The sequence below is a fragment of the Scophthalmus maximus genome, chromosome 5 (genome assembly GCF_022379125.1).
Source record: "Scophthalmus maximus strain ysfricsl-2021 chromosome 5, ASM2237912v1, whole genome shotgun sequence".
NCBI lineage: Eukaryota > Metazoa > Chordata > Actinopteri > Pleuronectiformes > Scophthalmidae > Scophthalmus > Scophthalmus maximus.
In genome coordinates, this window is record NC_061519.1 from 19305764 (window position 1) to 19323294 (window position 17531).

At 40.9% G+C, this 17531-nt stretch overlaps 1 protein-coding gene across 2 annotated transcripts; it reads right to left on the reverse strand.

Annotated features, from left to right (window-relative positions):
• Nucleotides 1–287: 287 nt before the first annotated feature.
• On the reverse strand, nt 288–15053 carry pcmtd1 (protein-L-isoaspartate (D-aspartate) O-methyltransferase domain containing 1). 2 transcript variants are annotated; one of them, XM_035633715.2, is made up of 8 exons: nt 14824–15053; nt 9290–9371; nt 8742–8765; nt 6840–7311; nt 6151–6253; nt 5434–5605; nt 3316–3439; nt 288–2951 (listed from the first exon to the last, which is right to left on the reverse strand). In XM_035633715.2, the coding sequence occupies exons 4-8, from the start codon at nt 7144–7146 to the stop codon at nt 2575–2577; spliced, it is 1083 nt and encodes a 360-aa protein (XP_035489608.1). In that variant the 5' UTR covers nt 7147–7311; nt 8742–8765; nt 9290–9371; nt 14824–15053; the 3' UTR covers nt 288–2574. The 2 variants fall into 2 exon arrangements, with proteins under 2 accessions (XP_035489608.1, XP_035489606.1); XM_035633713.2 differs by lacking the exon at nt 8742–8765.
• Between the last annotated feature and the right edge of the window lie 2478 nt (nt 15054–17531).

Genomic DNA, 17531 nt, shown 5'->3' on the forward strand with positions numbered 1-17531 from the left:
AATTAGTCAAATTAACCCAAGAGAATAAAAGGAAAATTGGCACTGACGAGTGAGCTCTGAATCTGGGACCTTCATCTCATAATCCCTCCCTCTGCTCCAACATTCCAGGTAAAGGTAGAAGAAACACAGGCTTTTATTTCTGTAGACGCGATCCTGGCACCTTTATTCGTTTCTACTCAATACCTGTTTGGCAAGATGACTCCTTTGACTCTTTGCCCACGTCGGACGTACTCTGGCAAGAAAAACAATTGACTTAATAGGACACAAAAAAAGGGCAGTCACAATGATTTGGAGAGGCATAATGTGATTGTGACCTTTATTTTTTGTGCCAAACATTTACGGAGAAAGGACACGTTTTCAAAATGAACTGCACACACTATGAGAAATCATGAAAATAAAAAATAATAACACAACTATCTTGGCTCTTAACAAATTAACTTAAGAGCACAGAATTGGCTATGACTTTTCCGGGTACGCGAATCTTGTCCACTTTAAATGAAATCACAGCAGTCCCATTAACTTTGGTGCAAGGCGAGACCTGAGAGTTGAGGTTGTAGGTCCCCCGCCTTCAATCCTTAATGTGCTCTATAATTAGCAATTACATTTTAGATAATGGTATATAATCTGTTGCGCACCTGTAATTGATCCTATGAACTTTAATGGACATAACACAAATCAAGTGGTGGTCATGTTGTTATTGGTAATTATAAGGGTGATAAAGTATTTCCATTATTGCTTTCTTGCAAAGCTTTCCAATGGAAAAATGTACAAAGACAAAAAAAAACCTACAGTAAATAAATGTTACCTCTTCACACAAAAAAAGATACTTATAGAATAATCAGCCCGTTTCCAAACAAATTTTTTTTCATTACACCAGAACGAAATGAATAACAATATCACTAATATATCTTTCCTATTTAACAGACAGCAGTGGACTTTTGATTTACAAAGTTTCCCAGTGTCAAGATACAGTACAGCAAGAGGGCGCTACAAAAAACCCAATGCAAATTAAACTGTAGGCAGAATCATATGATAACAATACATACATCACTTTTATATTGAACAGAATTAATATCAACAACATTAAACTTAACTTTTGGAATAACACTAAATTATGCATTCTAAGTAAGATGAAGGAAACCTCCAAGTCTGTGTTGGTAAAGTATGAAGAAAAAGTGTGACATCTATCAGTGATGTGCTGTTTTCTTATTCACCGTGGAATGTTTTTGGAGAAATATAGCATCGATTTGGGTTCAATTCACTGTGCCAGGAAACTCACAGAAAGCCCTAATGTGATGGGTACATTAAATCCATGGGCGATAAAAACCATCACTATCAGCAAAGTTCTGCAAGAAAAGTGTACTTTGATTGAACAGGGTTTACTTTGTGGTAAATTCAGCACGCAGTACAAATCAAGCCCCCCCTCCCAAAAAACCCCCTCCCTTGTACACTTGAAGACTGCACATTAAGGTGCTTTGCTGGACTCTTCAACAGCCCAGGATACGAAAAGGCTTCAAAATCCTCCATGATTCTGATTTTGCATTGGTGTTGATTTAATATAAAAAAAGGGGTTTGTCTCAAGGCCATCTAATCAATTAATAATCTTTACCTTTTTTTTGTCAAAAATATTCCCAAACTTGATCACTTGGGACATCACCTCCAGTGATCAATCATAACATGTGAAACAGAGCCAGGAACACTCGAAGACATACACAGTATATTCATGCATGTGTTCACTTACTGGCATCTCCCCGTTACCAGTTCCCCAGACAGAAGTTGAACATATGAGCCACCATTAAACACCTGTCGTGAGTTTCATCACTATTTTATACCTCTGATATGATTATTGAAACTAATATATTATTCGCATTTACAATGGAAAGAAAACCACGGCGAGGAGAGGGCTGACAACACATTATCATATGGAGTAGGATGTTACTCATATGCAAAGTGACAAAACACTCTGGTCTCTCGATCCTCTACTGTAAGAGGGACGCTAGAAAAACAAGTTGACCCAAGACATAATATCCAAAGGAGTAATGATACAAGTGCCCCAGTCACGATTACGCGTCTCACTCTTGAAATCCAAAATGGGAGGATGTGGCCATAATCGACTTTCAGTCTTTTTTTCCATTCAGCATCATTTCGCTGAGTGAAAATTAAAGCTTCTAAAAAAGGTGCAATAAAAGTCTTCCTATTAGCAAGATCATATTTTAACAAATATAGTAAGAACTTTGTCTTTTTTTTTCTATACAATTTTTGTCATCTGCACACTTTCGCAGAAATCCTGACATATTGTGATAAAATCTGAATCTCAAAATGGGTTTCTGAAACTATGTCCATTTACTTTTTTTCTTTTCTTAAACATACAAATCAAAAGAAAAACGTCAACAAAAACAAGCAAGTCACGACAATCATAACATTATTATCCAATATTATCTGTGACGTATCTTTCCATTACAGTTTTGCCATCAAGATTTAATGGAAATAATGCTACATTTGTTCTGAACAGGAGCGAAGAACAGCGTCTCGGCGGGAGCTGCGCCCGTTCAGAGTGGATGTGGAGGGAATCAGTCATTTCTCTCTGTAGTACAGCAAATATGCTTTCAGTGACTCAGGCAGTGGCAGAGCCATTATTTGGTCTCTCAACATGTTCACTTGCTTGAGGATTTCAATGTCGCCAATGTCTCTCTCCTCCTCATCCTCCTCCGCTTCCTTGTGCTCGTCCTCGGCGTGCTCCTCCTCCTCACTCTCCACCATTTGGGGGATCAGCTGGTTGCCTACGAAAACGTACGTGTTGATGCGTCGCCGCCGGCAGCGCCTGCGCTTGCGCTTCTGGGGGACTCTTTGCACCATCGCCCTCCCCTGACTGTCCTCGTTGGCCAGGTTATGGAGAGTGCGGCGTATGTAGATCCGAGAGAGATCCTGAAGGCTGCGGACGGTCACTGGGGCTGAGGACAAACAGAGACGACACGGTCCTTCAGGGCGACGCGCCGCAAAAATAAGAAGAATAATACATGTAACTGCACCAGCCCTCAACTAGGTCAGCATAAACAAGTGAGTCTGTCAAGGATAAAAAGTCTATCTCAGAAATTCTAGGGAAAGGAAATAACAGGCTCTATGAAGCCGCTGTAGGACAAGCTTCGTATTTCAAAGCAAATATTGCTTAGTAGATAACCTCGTCCCATTACTTTAAATTGACTGTCTGACTCAAAAAGAGTACCTGCTTCACACTGCAGCATGGGTTAGGCACAATAAAACACAATGACTCAAAGATTTTTTTGTTCTTCTGGTGTTGAGGCTGGAAAAACTTACGCAGCTGAACAGTGTCAGACTTATCTCCATCGGCTCTACTCTGCTGAACCAAGGGGGCAAAGGACACTGCCAAGATGTTTTTGCTCTCCCATGTGCACTGACCAGTCCTGGTTATCTGGGTCAGCTGCATAAAGAGACAAAACCTGAACTCAACACTGAACATTTATAAAATATGAACTGCTGTTTAACATCAGGGAACAAGGGCTCAGGGTCTCAACCAGCACAGTTTCTTCCAATATTTTTTTCATATGTCTATGCTGGTACATTTACGTCGCGTAGATACCCACCTGCCATTTTTCTTGTTGTTCTTAAGATGAGTCATGTCTATATGTGATTCTCTACCATTGTCAACAATGATCTGTGTATAAATACAGTATTTGCTAGTTGAATAACATTCACACGCCCCAAAGGTGTTACCAAGGCTCCAGTTGGTCGTTACTGGCAGCAGATGTACAGTATACACAGTGCAACCAGTGAAATATAAACCGTGCCCCTAGAGAAGACATGTACACTTCTTCACATTTGCATATATGCCGTCACATCATGTAGGAGCATCAAACATGACCGGTTTTCAAAAGGAAAACAATCTCAAGAGTAGTAGATTCATGATGATGAAATTTCCTGTCATATTTATACTGTGACATTGTTAACATTACCATATAATATATTTCAGGGAAACTCAATTTTGGAAACGTGGTAATGAATAGATTAAACAGACAGAAATGCCCATTTTTGGCTAACCCAGCAAATTCAAATATCGGACAGATGAAAGAACTTCATCCCACTAATTCAAAAATCATATGAAACACAGACAGTCCATCTCTTGATCATCTCGAGAAGCATTCAAGTGGCGCCCGACAGCTCCAGATTCACCAGCAGACGCTGTGGACGGCTTTAAGTAACGTTCATTTATTCACAGCCATCTTTAATATACACTCCAGGGGATGAATACTTCATTCAGCGCTGTGACACATCATAGTGCAGGGTCTCTTTGTGATAACTTTTTTCTTTCTTTCAATATAGCCACAAAGCCACATAGTTCTGCTTTAATTGGACATGAATAGTACATAATAAACAACAAAATAGTAGTTTTGATTCAATTTCATACATGGACATCGTGCATTGAGTTAATTCCTATATGTTTTATGTTTTTAAGGGCATCTAGCAGCATAGCCATGGAGACAAATCTTTATCCTGTGATTTTGAAATACAAAATGAGAGACACAAGAGGGAGTTGCAGATGACAACGCTTTGATTCTTAATGTTGTTTCTACACAGTCGTATCCGATTTATGATCTTCTGCATTTATCTGCGCCCTCCATCCCCATTCAACAGTGTGATGTTTGATAATTTTCTACGCTTCTAATCATTAAAAAAAAAAAAAGGACTGCTGGAGATGGAGTGGTGAACTTGAACTTGGCCACAACAAAGAGCAAAAAGGGTGTTTTAAAAAAAGAATTCACGTTAGTCTAGATATGACCTGACTTGTAGTGCTTTCATGCCATTTCGGATCTGAAAAAAATTAGGTCTAATTATTTCATCCACCGTGGTTCATGGCTAGTGTACAGTCTGTTTCCGTTGTTACTAGTGCCATTCAACTTCTTTAAAAAAAATTCAAAACACATCCGAACATCCGATTGATGTTTTTTAAGAACACTGTACTCTGAGCTGACTTCAGGTTGAAATTTACTTTTGCTCACAACATCGAGTCTAAGCCAGCGTTTGCTTCAATTCATCTCTTTACCCTTTAAATACATTAAATTTCCAAAGTCGTTGACCACGAGTCCGTCGAGGTCTTTACCCCCCCCCCCCCCCCCCCCCCCCCCCTACTGGAAAAGGTTCCTGCCAAACATTTTCTCCACCAACATCCCAAAATATCCGGACTGCCCTCGTACACGGCCCACAGTCTGTCCACACATCCACCGTTTTAAATAAAACATTGTTGCGTGTGCTCCGGACACAGCTGCTCGAATTCAGGGGCAGTCGCGGCTCAATAATTCATGTGAAAAGTTGCATAAGCAGCCTTGCAGGTCAAAGCTATTTGACCTTATTTCCCCCCCATGTGCGAGCACTTTTACGATGTGTTGATTCTGAATTATTGCGGCTTGCGGTGCTTACCTGATCCTCTATGGGCATTACCAGAGTTCCTCCAATTTTGAGCAGCACTTTCATGTAATTTTCGTGGTCCTTCTGCACCCCTGCGCCGCAATAAATGCGGTCATATTGATGACTGTCTGTGGAGATTTCGAGGCAATTCCCCACCACAAAGACGGGCTCACAAAACTCAAATCTGTGGGTAAAAAAAAAAAAAAAAAAAAAGGGAAAAAAAGACAAACACAGCGAATAAAATACAGTAAACACACGTGGAATACAGACAACATACTTTCTTTCAGGCTCATCGCCACATTTGTAGTTTGAATACATCCACTCATGTATGTTTGATGAATATAAAGCTACAGGCAGCAGCTGTTTAGCTTAGCATCAAGACTTGACACAGAGGAACAGCTAGCCTGACTCTGTCGACCACCATCTGGTAACAAGCTCATTAATTAACAAGACATTTCGTGCTTGTTGGTTCTGCACAACAAAAAAAAAGGTGACAAAATCTACATTGGAAATTTTTCCTTGTTTCAAATTCATGGAATCTACCTGACTCTTGGCAAGACAAGCGGGCAAACGCAATCCCCAAAAATGTCAAACTATTCCTCTAACAGAAAGTGGATGTGTTCAGACCAGAGGATCTATCAACAATTTAACTTCGCCAGCTTTTCTTTTCATCAATCTTTTGCATTTAACTCTCAAGACAGTGTTTCTTTCCCGGAAGCTGGTACTCACTTATCAAAGCTGTCACCGTTCTTTATGAAATCATCCAGTTTCTCTCTGGCATATTCAACCACGTCCTTGTGGAGCTCAACTCCATGGTTCACACCAAATGGCCCTTGGAAGAAGAAAAAAAGAAGGTTTCTTTCAAAAGGTCAAGACACACTATTACCAACAACCTATCATGGGCTGCTTTCAAAGCATGCACTGTCTGGACATGTTCTTAACATACTTACTGTATGTAGGAATGCAAAAAATCAGCAATTGATAATCAGCAACAATTATTTTGTAACAATCGTTAAAACCTTTCAAGTAATTTTTATAGTAGAAATGCTTAAAGTTCTATGATCCCTGAATTTTTTTTGCTTTTTTTTTTTGCTTTACATGTAAAGTTAATATCTTTGGGTTTTGGACAGTCGGTCAGACAAAACAACCAATTTCCGTTGGGCTTTAGGAAACTATGATTTGTGAATGTCACTTTTTTCCTTTTGTGTTTTATAGAGCAATTCAAAGCATCCAATCAATTGGGAGAACAAATCGTTGATTTCCTAGTGTCACTGATGCAGGATTTGCAGTCACTTAGACACTGCACTATCCCAGATGAATGCCTTATCTAGATAATATAGAACATCTGAGCATTTCCCACAGACAGTATGAAGAGAAAAAACACAGCTGTGGGGGAAAAAAAGGTTCACTATGCTTACCTATGATAAGGCCGACCATTGTGCTCAAGTAGCCGGTCCCACTGCCCAGATTGAGGAAAGAGAGTCCTGGCTGCAGTTTGAGGGCCTCCATCACCTCGGAGTATATACACGGAGCAGACAGGTGTATGTTGCCATGCTTCCACGCCAAGTCTTTGTAGGCACTGTCCCGGTAGCCGTCCAGGTAGTAGTCACCCCGGTCTATGGCCCGGAACGCCTGTTCTACTTTTTCCGTGCGAATGTACTGAGCTTCTTTCAGATTATCAATGAGGTCGTCATTGTCCTCCCCAGCGCTCACGGCTCCCCCCATGGCGAAAAAGTAGGAGAGAAACACAAGGGGGGCGAAGTCGTTCTCTGGATGAGTGATTTCCCTCCTCACAGTGGCATGGAGATGAACGACTGGCCGGAGGATGGTGCCGCTGTGACTCCCTCAAGCGTCAGTTCAGACAACAGTCATGTCCAGGCAGAAAGCGATCTAAGGAAAAATGATATCAAACACGTTAGAGCAACAAGCCCGAAGATTTAAGACGCTCATAAAGGAAGAGATTTATTCTCCAAAAAAACTGGGTTTGTCTTATGATGAAAACTTAACAACTGTGAGAGAAACGAACTGAACAATCAGTGACATATTATGCTATAGTAGTTTTCTCCCTAAGTAATTCCCCCGAGGATAAAACGTAGGGCAATTCAAGTTTTGAAATCAAACAATTCACCTTTACGTGTGTAAATGTTCACTGCAGAAAATGTATTTGTGAAACGATCATGTTTGACAAAATTCCAATCAAAATCAAAAATGAAACATCAAGGCAGATGGGTCATTAATATGATATGGTTACACCTTTGATTTTCCTGCAATGACATGAAAAAAGATTTGTTGTGAAAAAAATCTTTATTTGTCATGTTAAAGATGTCGAAACCAAAGTATTAACTACTTTGTAGTAATGTTTGAAGTGCTGCAAAAATGTGATTATTAAACTGACAGGAAATGATTCTGCACGTTGATGCTATTTATCAATTGTTTCAAGTCGGTTTAACGTAATTTTTTTATAATGCCGAAAATATGTGAATATTGTGAATATTTGCCATTTCTTTTAATAATCATCTTTACTTTTAACACTGTTGGTCGGACAAAACAAGCAATGTGACGTCATCCTGGGCCCTTTGAAATTGGGACAGACTTTTTCTAACTGTTTTCTGACCTTTTATAGTTTAAAATAAGTCAGATTAATGAAAATAATAATTGTATTAATAATAATTAGCTTCAGACATGGTCACAACCAAATCCTGGTGAAAGGCCGTCTGAAACAATCTTCCCATGTGTCACGGTACTCACATCTCTAGACTCTGCTGTCCCCAGAGGGTAAATGTGAGGTTACGTAATGTAACGTTGACATATGATAGAATCAATATGGATAAAATCCTATATCACTGCATGTGTCATTTTATTTTACAGTATAAATATATATTGAAGTTTTCTGAAAAATCGACAGAAACTGCTGATGGATAAAATAATCAAAGAGGTCAAAGCTCCAGCAGTAAATAGAAAGAACTTATTGTTAGACTGACGCACTTGTGGCCTTTAACAGAGTCATAAAAATAACCAGACAGGAATGAGTGTCAGTTAAATACCTCAATCACGATTGTCTGCATTTTTATTAGAAATAAACTGCACAGAGTGGAGCGACACATCTGTTTTCCGGGGCAGCGCACCCAACTACGGTTCAGTGCAGGAGGAGCACCTGTTTTCTTATAACACTATAAAGGTGAAGGTTTGATTTATTGGATTTGTTTCAGTAAGTCTACCCATCATATCACATTTGAGTCTTGAAAAAAACAAAAACACACAGAAGCAATGCTATCGTTTTATATATATTCTATATTTCAAGAGTATCTGCATTGGCTTACCTGCTAGACTGAAACATGTAACTGCTGTACAGAGAGAAAGTTGGAGGTGAAACAAAGGTGAAAGTTTCTATTACAAAACATTGTTTTTCTTTTTGCTGACTTCTCATTAATTCATGCTCTTTTCCTCAAAAGTAATGAATACTTTCCTCACTTCGGGCTTCTGAAAACTCATAAAGTAAAATGATTCTTAGGTTGAAACGCTGACAACTCATGTTCACACTAAGGCAACAGTGTGTTTGAAAGTTATTTAGATTACAAATATGGAGTACTGGCTCTACTAGAAAAGTCCTATCACATGCTGAGGTTTCAACATTTCATGAATACTCTGATATCAAAAATACCCTGCACCGCCACGGGGTGAATGTGTAAACTGTAGCGGGGGATGCAGACGAGTCAGACAAGTCTTCAAGTCCCTCTCTGCCTTCTCAGCATCTCCACATCTGACTCAGCTAATAAAGATTAAATTCAGAGGTGACTCTGTAGTGGGAGCCAAGGTAATTTTCCATTGACGCCTCCTCACGGGCAAAAAAAGTCATTGATTCACTCACCATCACTGATTGTACAGTAGCGTGTTTTTCTATCCCAGTTTTTCCCTCTGCCCTCTCTGTGATGCAGAGTCCTTCGAGTTGCCTGCAGTTGAAAGAAGATCCAGGAAAAGTGGGTCAGGGGAGGTATTCTAACAGCAAATTGCTTCTGGGAACTGCTGTACAGTCGCACTAATGATAATCTGGAGTCTTGAAACAGGTAATTATTCATCCACTCCTTTAAGACAAACCAACAAAAGGCCACTGAGGTTATTAGCTTTGTTGCAACAGTAAAGCTAAACAGAAAATAGGAATCCTCTGGCACGCACACGCACACGCGCGCACACACACACACACACACACACACACACACACACACACACACACACACACACACACACACACACACACACACACACACACACACACACACACACACACACACACACACACACACACACACACACACACACACCAGGGGTAAAACCCTGTGTGTGTGTGTATGGACGCCATTTCAGGCCACGAACAGGCTGCTGTGACCCGATTAGGGACACCCCACTGAACCAGGCAGGATGATGAAACATGTAACAGATCCTCCGCGCGACGCAAGATCACCTGTAGTGCTGTAACTAAATACCAAAGGCCCGTCTCCAGTCGGCAGCACACTCAGGACACGCGGACCGTGTGAGGTGAACTGTTTTGACGGCTGAGATGTGCACAATGAACACGAGAACAACCCTGAAGATTTTCAATTGGCAAGATAGCTGAACATTTTTTCCAAAAATAAATAGTATTTGTATTATTTAAGTTTGTAAATTTACAGTGAGCTCCATTTTTTAATTTTTTTTTTGGGAGATGAGGTCTTACGTGATATTTTCAGATGCTTTTCTAATATTCTGGCTCAATTGAACAAGAATATAAAAGACTTTTTTAGGAGAGAAACTCCTCTCAAAGCGATGTCAGACAAAATTAGCTTTAAACTTAGGTAGAATTTAAAGGCAAAACAATTCTATTGAATAGTATTAAATCGTAGTGGTGTGTAACTAAAGGGGCCACTGTGTACATTTGAAAGCAATGATGGGCGGCACGGTGGTGTGGTGGTCAGCACTGTCACCTCACAGCAAGAAGGTTCTTGATTTCAGACCAACCAACCGCCAATGTGTTTATGTGGGTTCTCTCCGGGGTCCAAACACATGCAGATTGGGGTTGGGTCAATTGGAGACTCTAAATTGACCATAGGTGTGAATGTGAGTGTGAATGGTTGTTTGGCTGTGTGTTGACCCTGCGATACGTTGGCGACCTGTCCATGGTGAACCCTGCCAATCGCCCATTATCTCATGGCTTTCCTTATCCTTTTGTCAGGTACTTCTTTCGTCTCACAGGTGTATGAAACAAAACACACACACACACACACACACACACACACACACACACACACACACACACACACACACACACACACACACACACACACACACACACACACACACACACACACACACACACACACACACACACACACACACACACACACACACACACACACACACACACGAAAAAAACAAACCCTGGTGCGGTTTACAGCAGTGCAGGGGGTTTTCCATTAAGTGAACGCAGCTTAAGATAAAAGACTTGAGGATGTTTAATTAACTACATCCGGCTGTGGAAAAAAAGACTTTGTGCAATTCCAAATGTATTATTCATACAAATGTGTGTACAAATATGTTTTACAAATGCAAATGTCATGTTTTTCCTCCAGAGGTACCTGAACGGAATACGTTACTGTCAATACATACCAGAGGTTTTCCTCTGTGCAAAGACAGTGACTATGAAAAATCACAAACTATGGGAAATTGAAAACAGAAAGCGCCTGTACATTGAAATTCATTTAAACACGACAATATCACCTTTGTGAATCTCGCACTAATTTTTAGCCACCCACTGAATTGTCACGGCTCAGTAGGTGTAGCAAAATTACTAAGTCAGTCAGACTCTTGGTGATAATGAATTTTATGATTGCCTCATTTGATGTAATGAGTCCTCATCTACGTCCCCAGGAATTCAAATTTTCCATCATTTCATAACACTAGTAAATGACTGGATACATCAAAAACTGTCCACCACCCAGTTCCCATTAGATCTACTGTGGATTTTCATGGAAAGCCATGAGATAAATTATGATTTTGGCCGTGCCCTGATCTTCCCTATAGTACCACGGTTGTGTTAAAAATGTCCAAATTAACATACACATACCTTGAAAATCTGAAATGTGGAATGCTACATTTTTCGCATCTATTCAATTTCGCCCAGAGGAGGAATCCTTTGGATTTCGTTGACCTACTGACCTCTCCAAGGCAAACCTTTCACTTAATAATCTCTTATTACATAAATCTCAAAGGCAGTTAATGCTCTCAAGGGGGAAGGCGCCATTTAATTGTTTTGCCCTTGCTGACTTAAGGCCATTTTTCCACTTTTACTGTAATAATAGTTTAGAAGTGAGAGGAAAAACTCAATATAGCAACATATTGTCTTCTGACACACCAGTAAGTCCACTGATACGAGTAAACATTAAGGTGAAGCATAACCTTCCTCTACAGTTCTGTTTCGTCAGTTCAGCCATTAAATTAGGATCAGATTTTTTTTGGACAGCCTTTTGTTGCGTGTTAAAAACTCAGACTCAAACCGGTCAGGCAGGAATTTCTTTTAAACACTGCATCGGACCAACGTCTATTTAAAAAAATATATTTTGCCATTTTTGCGGTATGACTTTGCACAGTTTTGGGCAGTGCTCATTGTAGCACACATTGTTTCATTTCCACAACTACACCAGATGCAGACGTTAATGAGCCACTCATCATATTGCTAGTGGTGCGTTCGGACTTCATTAAATGTGCATTTCATCACTCTCGCATCTCTCTCTCTCTCTCTATTTATGCGAATTTGACCACTAGACTCTGTTAATTAGCCACAGACAGCCAAGAGATGTGAGCGTAGAGGCATGATGTGTTGTGCCAGGCTGACAACAGCAACACACACTCGTGTATTCACAATGTACTAGTTGTTTCTCATATTCTCCTGCGGAGCCTCTTAATTTTGCCTCCGCTGTCTGAGGAGGAGTGAGGACTCTTGGGAGTCGAATTTTTTTGTCGAATTAAAACTTTCATTTTTTCCGCCAAGGAAAAACAGAAACCATTTTCATCTTGCCACCGATTTCGTAAACACAACATCCCAACACCTCCGAAATTTACCTCACTTTCAGTCACAACCCATCTTGAAAACAGTAAGTAATTTAGGCCGTGTGATGGGAGTGGCAGCCTCGCAGCACATTAAAGATGTCGGGACGTTTTTCACCATTTTGATACAGTTTATGGTCAAAAAAGAGAAAAATAATCAGCAGATGAATCAGTGCTGTTGATAATCATTAGTTGCATATTTTGTCTTTCTATCCGTTTTTGCACGTGCTCCATCCTCCTCGTGCACAGCTAATGACAGAATAACGAGGGTTCAATCAACGTCTGCCAGCAGCTCATACTAACTTGAAGCACTGCCGTGAGAGAAGTTTTGTGCAGTCACGTGCCCCCGCAGAAGGTCCCACTTCCTGAGTAGTGAAGTCATTGTTCCGACTTCAGTGTGTTCATGAGCTTTTGAAGTTGAAATGTATCTATGCATTTAGAGCGTTTAAACAACTCAATGACACCTCTTTCCAAGAACGTACATAAAAATGAAGAGCAACCAAAAAAAAGGATCAGATGTGACAGGCATATAAATTACGATTCCCCCCCCAACAAATCTAGGTCACTCTACATGGACGGAAACTAAGCAGTAAAACTTAAAACGTTTTTGACGAACGGAAATCAAATGTTAGCAGAATATTGACATGCAATATGTACATTTTCACAGGGGCAGCAAGATATTGTCTGAGTCAGATGTGTTCACAACAGCAGGAACATTTCAGGGAACAAGGGGTGGGCGCTCGCTGCCTCTTTTGGAGATTTTCCTGCTGTATTCTCACATGGGCTCACTGACAATTTTCTGGAACTTTTACCAGAGGGCTGGAAGGAAAAAGTTCATGAAAATGTCTGGACTTCAGTGTATTTCTGAAAGCAGCTTACATCAGAAAAACCAATGTCAATAAGGATTTCATATTGTCTGTTGTTTATCTCAGATAAAGGTTGTTGCTCTAAGTTGTGAGAATTGTTCGGGATCACTTAATAACTGTTAATGCTGATTATTTGACAAGCCATCACAAATAATATTGTGTTATTTATTTTGTCTTCCTGCCCAACAACAGGTGATCACAGATCTAAAAGTCATTAATTCTCTTCGTTAGATAAGATAAGATAGGTACTTTATTGATCGCAAGCTGGGAAATTCCAGCTATATGCAAATAATTAAAGCTGCACGTCGTAATAAATTATTGAATAAAGGATTGAAAGGATTTGAATCTGGTCTGTGGGTTTGGATTTGATTAAATGGTAACAGGAAACCTTCAGAATCAATTGCATCTTTTTTTGAAGATGTTCATGCAGCGGTGTCACTGTCCACAGATGTTCCTGAATGTCCCACACGACTGACACCTGACGGAGCCAATCAGCCGCGCGGCCGGTCACGTGCCGCGGTTGCCACACAGACGGCGGCCCGTCAGCCAATCGGCGGGGCCGCACACACTCCCCCCCTCCTCCCTCGCACTGCGTGTGACGACGGAGCAAAACAACAACAGTGTTTTTCTACTGTGGAGACGTCGTCGAGCGCCTCTCGATCACGGCTGCTCCCTTTAATAAACCCTGCCCCGGTCCGCAGCTGTGAGGCGACGACACACGGAGGAGTCGAGCTTCCCGTTGCACAAGCTGACAAACACTGACAAAACTCTGTGTGAGCGACTTCGTGCAGCTCGTGTTCCCACTTGTCGAACGACTCGCAGCGGCTGCTGCTGCTCGGCTCCCCGCGGTGCGATTAGCCTCGATCTTTACTGGCGAACCGGTTCGACGGGAAGACGCAGGGGTTCGACCACTGCAGGTTTATTGTAGTAAAGGAGAGAATCCAAACCATAAAGGAAAACAAGCACTGATTTGTGGGGCTTCCCTCGCCTGGTGCAGCTCCGGTCTCCTGCTCCGGGCAGCCCCCTCCAACAGAGGAGGGTTCGCGCAATAACAAATAAAATAACGTATGAATTTCGCAAAAGTTTTGCGACAGGCGAAGTTGTTGTTTTTTGTTTTTTTTTTAAATCGCTCGGGCCCAGAGTGCGCCCGGGTCGCCGTGCGGCGGTGCGCACGAGGGGGCTGCGGTGAGCCCGGCTAACGGCTAACGGCTAACGGCTAGCTGCTAGCTACTGCGGGCCCGAGTGCGCCATCGTCCAAACAACAGACAAAGCAGGTTAGGTAAGCTGCGTGTCCCGCCGCGGCGCCTTCCTCCCACCGAGCCGCGTCGGCTCCAGCGGGCGCCACAGTCAACAGCAGAGCGAACGGGCCAACGGTCCCTGTCTGCCGCGGACAAACTGCAGTTGGCGTTGACAAACAAACACAAAGACAAGAAGAAGAAACACAAACAAGTCCACTCACGATGTCGCGTCGCGTCAGCGGACTCCTTCGGAGCGCGGCGCTCGTGCGATGCCACGGTCGGTCGGTCGGTCGGTGACAGGTCACTTCCGAGACGAGTCGAGGCGGAGGACTGGGTTGACTGGGCCGAGCGGCGGCTCGGTCAGTGCGGCTGAGAGAAGCGAGGACGAGCCGCCGAGTGCGAGTGGCAGAAGAAAGAAACAGCTGAGGAGAGGATGTAAACACACGTCACGTGGTGTCAGAGCGTTGTCGACAGAGGGAAGCACTGTTGCTTCACAATCTATCTATCAGTCTATCTATCTATCTATATATATATATCTATCAGTCTATATATCAGTCTATCTATATATATATATCTATCAGTCTATATATCAGTCTATTTATCTATCTATCTATCTATCCATTGATCTATCTATAAATCTATCTATCCATTGATCTATCTATATATCTATCTATCCATTGATCTATCTATATATCTATCTATCAGTCTATTTATCTATCTATCTATCTATCTATCAATCTATCTATCTATCAATCTATAAATCTATCTATCTATCTATCCATCTATTAATCTATCGATCTATCTATCTATCTATCTATCAATCTATAAATCTATCTATCTATCTATCCATCTATCTATCTATCAATCAGTTTATTTATCTATGTATCTAGCTATCAGTCTATTTATCTATCGATCCATCGATCTATCTGTAAATCTATCTATTGATCTATCTATCGTTCCATCTATCTATCGATCTATCTATCTATCCATCTATAAATCTATCGATCTATATATCAATCTGTCTATCTATCTATCTATCTATTTATTTATCTATCTATTTATCTATCTATCTGAAAACTGACATGTGCTTCTTTTTCACAGTTGAGTCAAGTGTTTAAAAAACAAACAAAAAGTTTTTATCAACTATAAACTAAGATAACTTTTACCACAGTTTGTTTTGTAATGTATTTACTGCTAAAACAGTCCAGGTTGATGCAAGCATTTTTCCCCCCTCCAGCGCTTTGAAGTGCAAAGATCAAATTTAATGATGCCCTCTAATGATGATGATGATGATGATGATAATCTTTATTTATAAAGCACTTTTCAAAATTAAGATAGTAAAGCGCCTCACAAGGCAGCGATTCAAAGACATAAAAAAACAGCTGAATTAAATGTAATAGGTTTACAAGTTGTTGTTTTTTATAAACAGTTCAAAGAAAATTAAAATTCAAGGAAAATCAGTAAAAGGCTTTCATAAGTATAAGTCTTGAGAAGGGAATTTGAAGAAATCACCTGATTTCCTCGGGGCTCTGACTGCAAATGCTTTGTCCCCTTGTTTCATCCAGGTCTCTGGGACAGAGAACAGGCCTCTGTCCGAGGACCTCAAGGTACGAGCTGGTGAGTGGGGTCCTAACTTATCTCTATATCTTTCTATGCATATATCTTTTTTACCAGTCGCTGAAAGCTTAACTAATAAACACAATAAATCCTAATTACTTATTCAATCTTACCAAGAATGATATGAGCAGTAATAAATGATTCCGTGAGGATACTGTGGTTCATTATCGTTGCCTCGGACAAGAGAGTTTCAACCTGAGATGATCCAAAGCTCGGTCCACCTCGTGGCCTCGCACAGTTCCCGTAAGGAGAGGCCTTAATTTAGCCTGCAGTCGGTTTCTCTCCTCTGCTCCGGAGGTAGGGGAAGAGATGAGGAAGGAAGCATTATTGAGGTAAGCAGATGCAGGCTGGTCTGGGCTGGACGGCTTTCACTAAAGCTTATTTTTGTTGCACTTCGGTTGTATTTGGCTCTCGAGCGAGCGCACACACACACACACACACACACACAGCCAAGTGTTTCAGATACCTCACCTCACCTCATGTTTTTATGAGGAAGATTTTAGCCTGGGTGGGCCTGGGTGATCAGTCGCCAAAGAAAGCAAGTTTATTAAGTACAACAACACTCGTGATGGAATATTGTTGATTTGACTTTCGTACAAGTACATTGTTGTGGCTAAGCAGGCATTGAGCTCCGACACTTGCTTGAACACGGACTCACATCACACAAAAACAGGATCCCGGATCAGGCTCCACTTGCTTATGTCTCATGTTATTTCCGTGTAAGCAAACCTTTGATTGCCTCCTGCCCATAGATAAACATAAACAGACCGTTTCTTCGGCAGGGTCTGCTGAGGTCACATCCCACCAGTGTCTGTGTTTGTTGGCATCAAGTTGCTCTTAACATATCTGTAACACTCTCACATTATACACACATAGCATATATGTATATATATATATATATATATATATATATATATATATATATATATATATACACACACATTGCAGAGTTGTCTGTGGCACAGCGTTTGTGGTGGATTGAGTGTCAGCGAAGAGCCTCATATTCTGAACGATGTTTTGTTACAACGCCACAAATCCAACTTTGTTTTCGTTTAATTTTATGCATAATCTGCTTTTGTTTTCAATTAGTCCAAGAATATACAGTAATTACTCTTCTTTCCCCACTTCACTGTCTGGAAATAAATATACATCAAAGATTCGCAGATTTTATTATCTACTGTTTGTGTAACTTTCACCATCATCTCTGAATCACTGCAGCTAACAATTAGTTTTATCATTGTTAAATCTCCAGGTGATTTTTTTTATCCCTCACATGATTTCTTTGATCTATTAAATGTTACAAAAAGTGGAA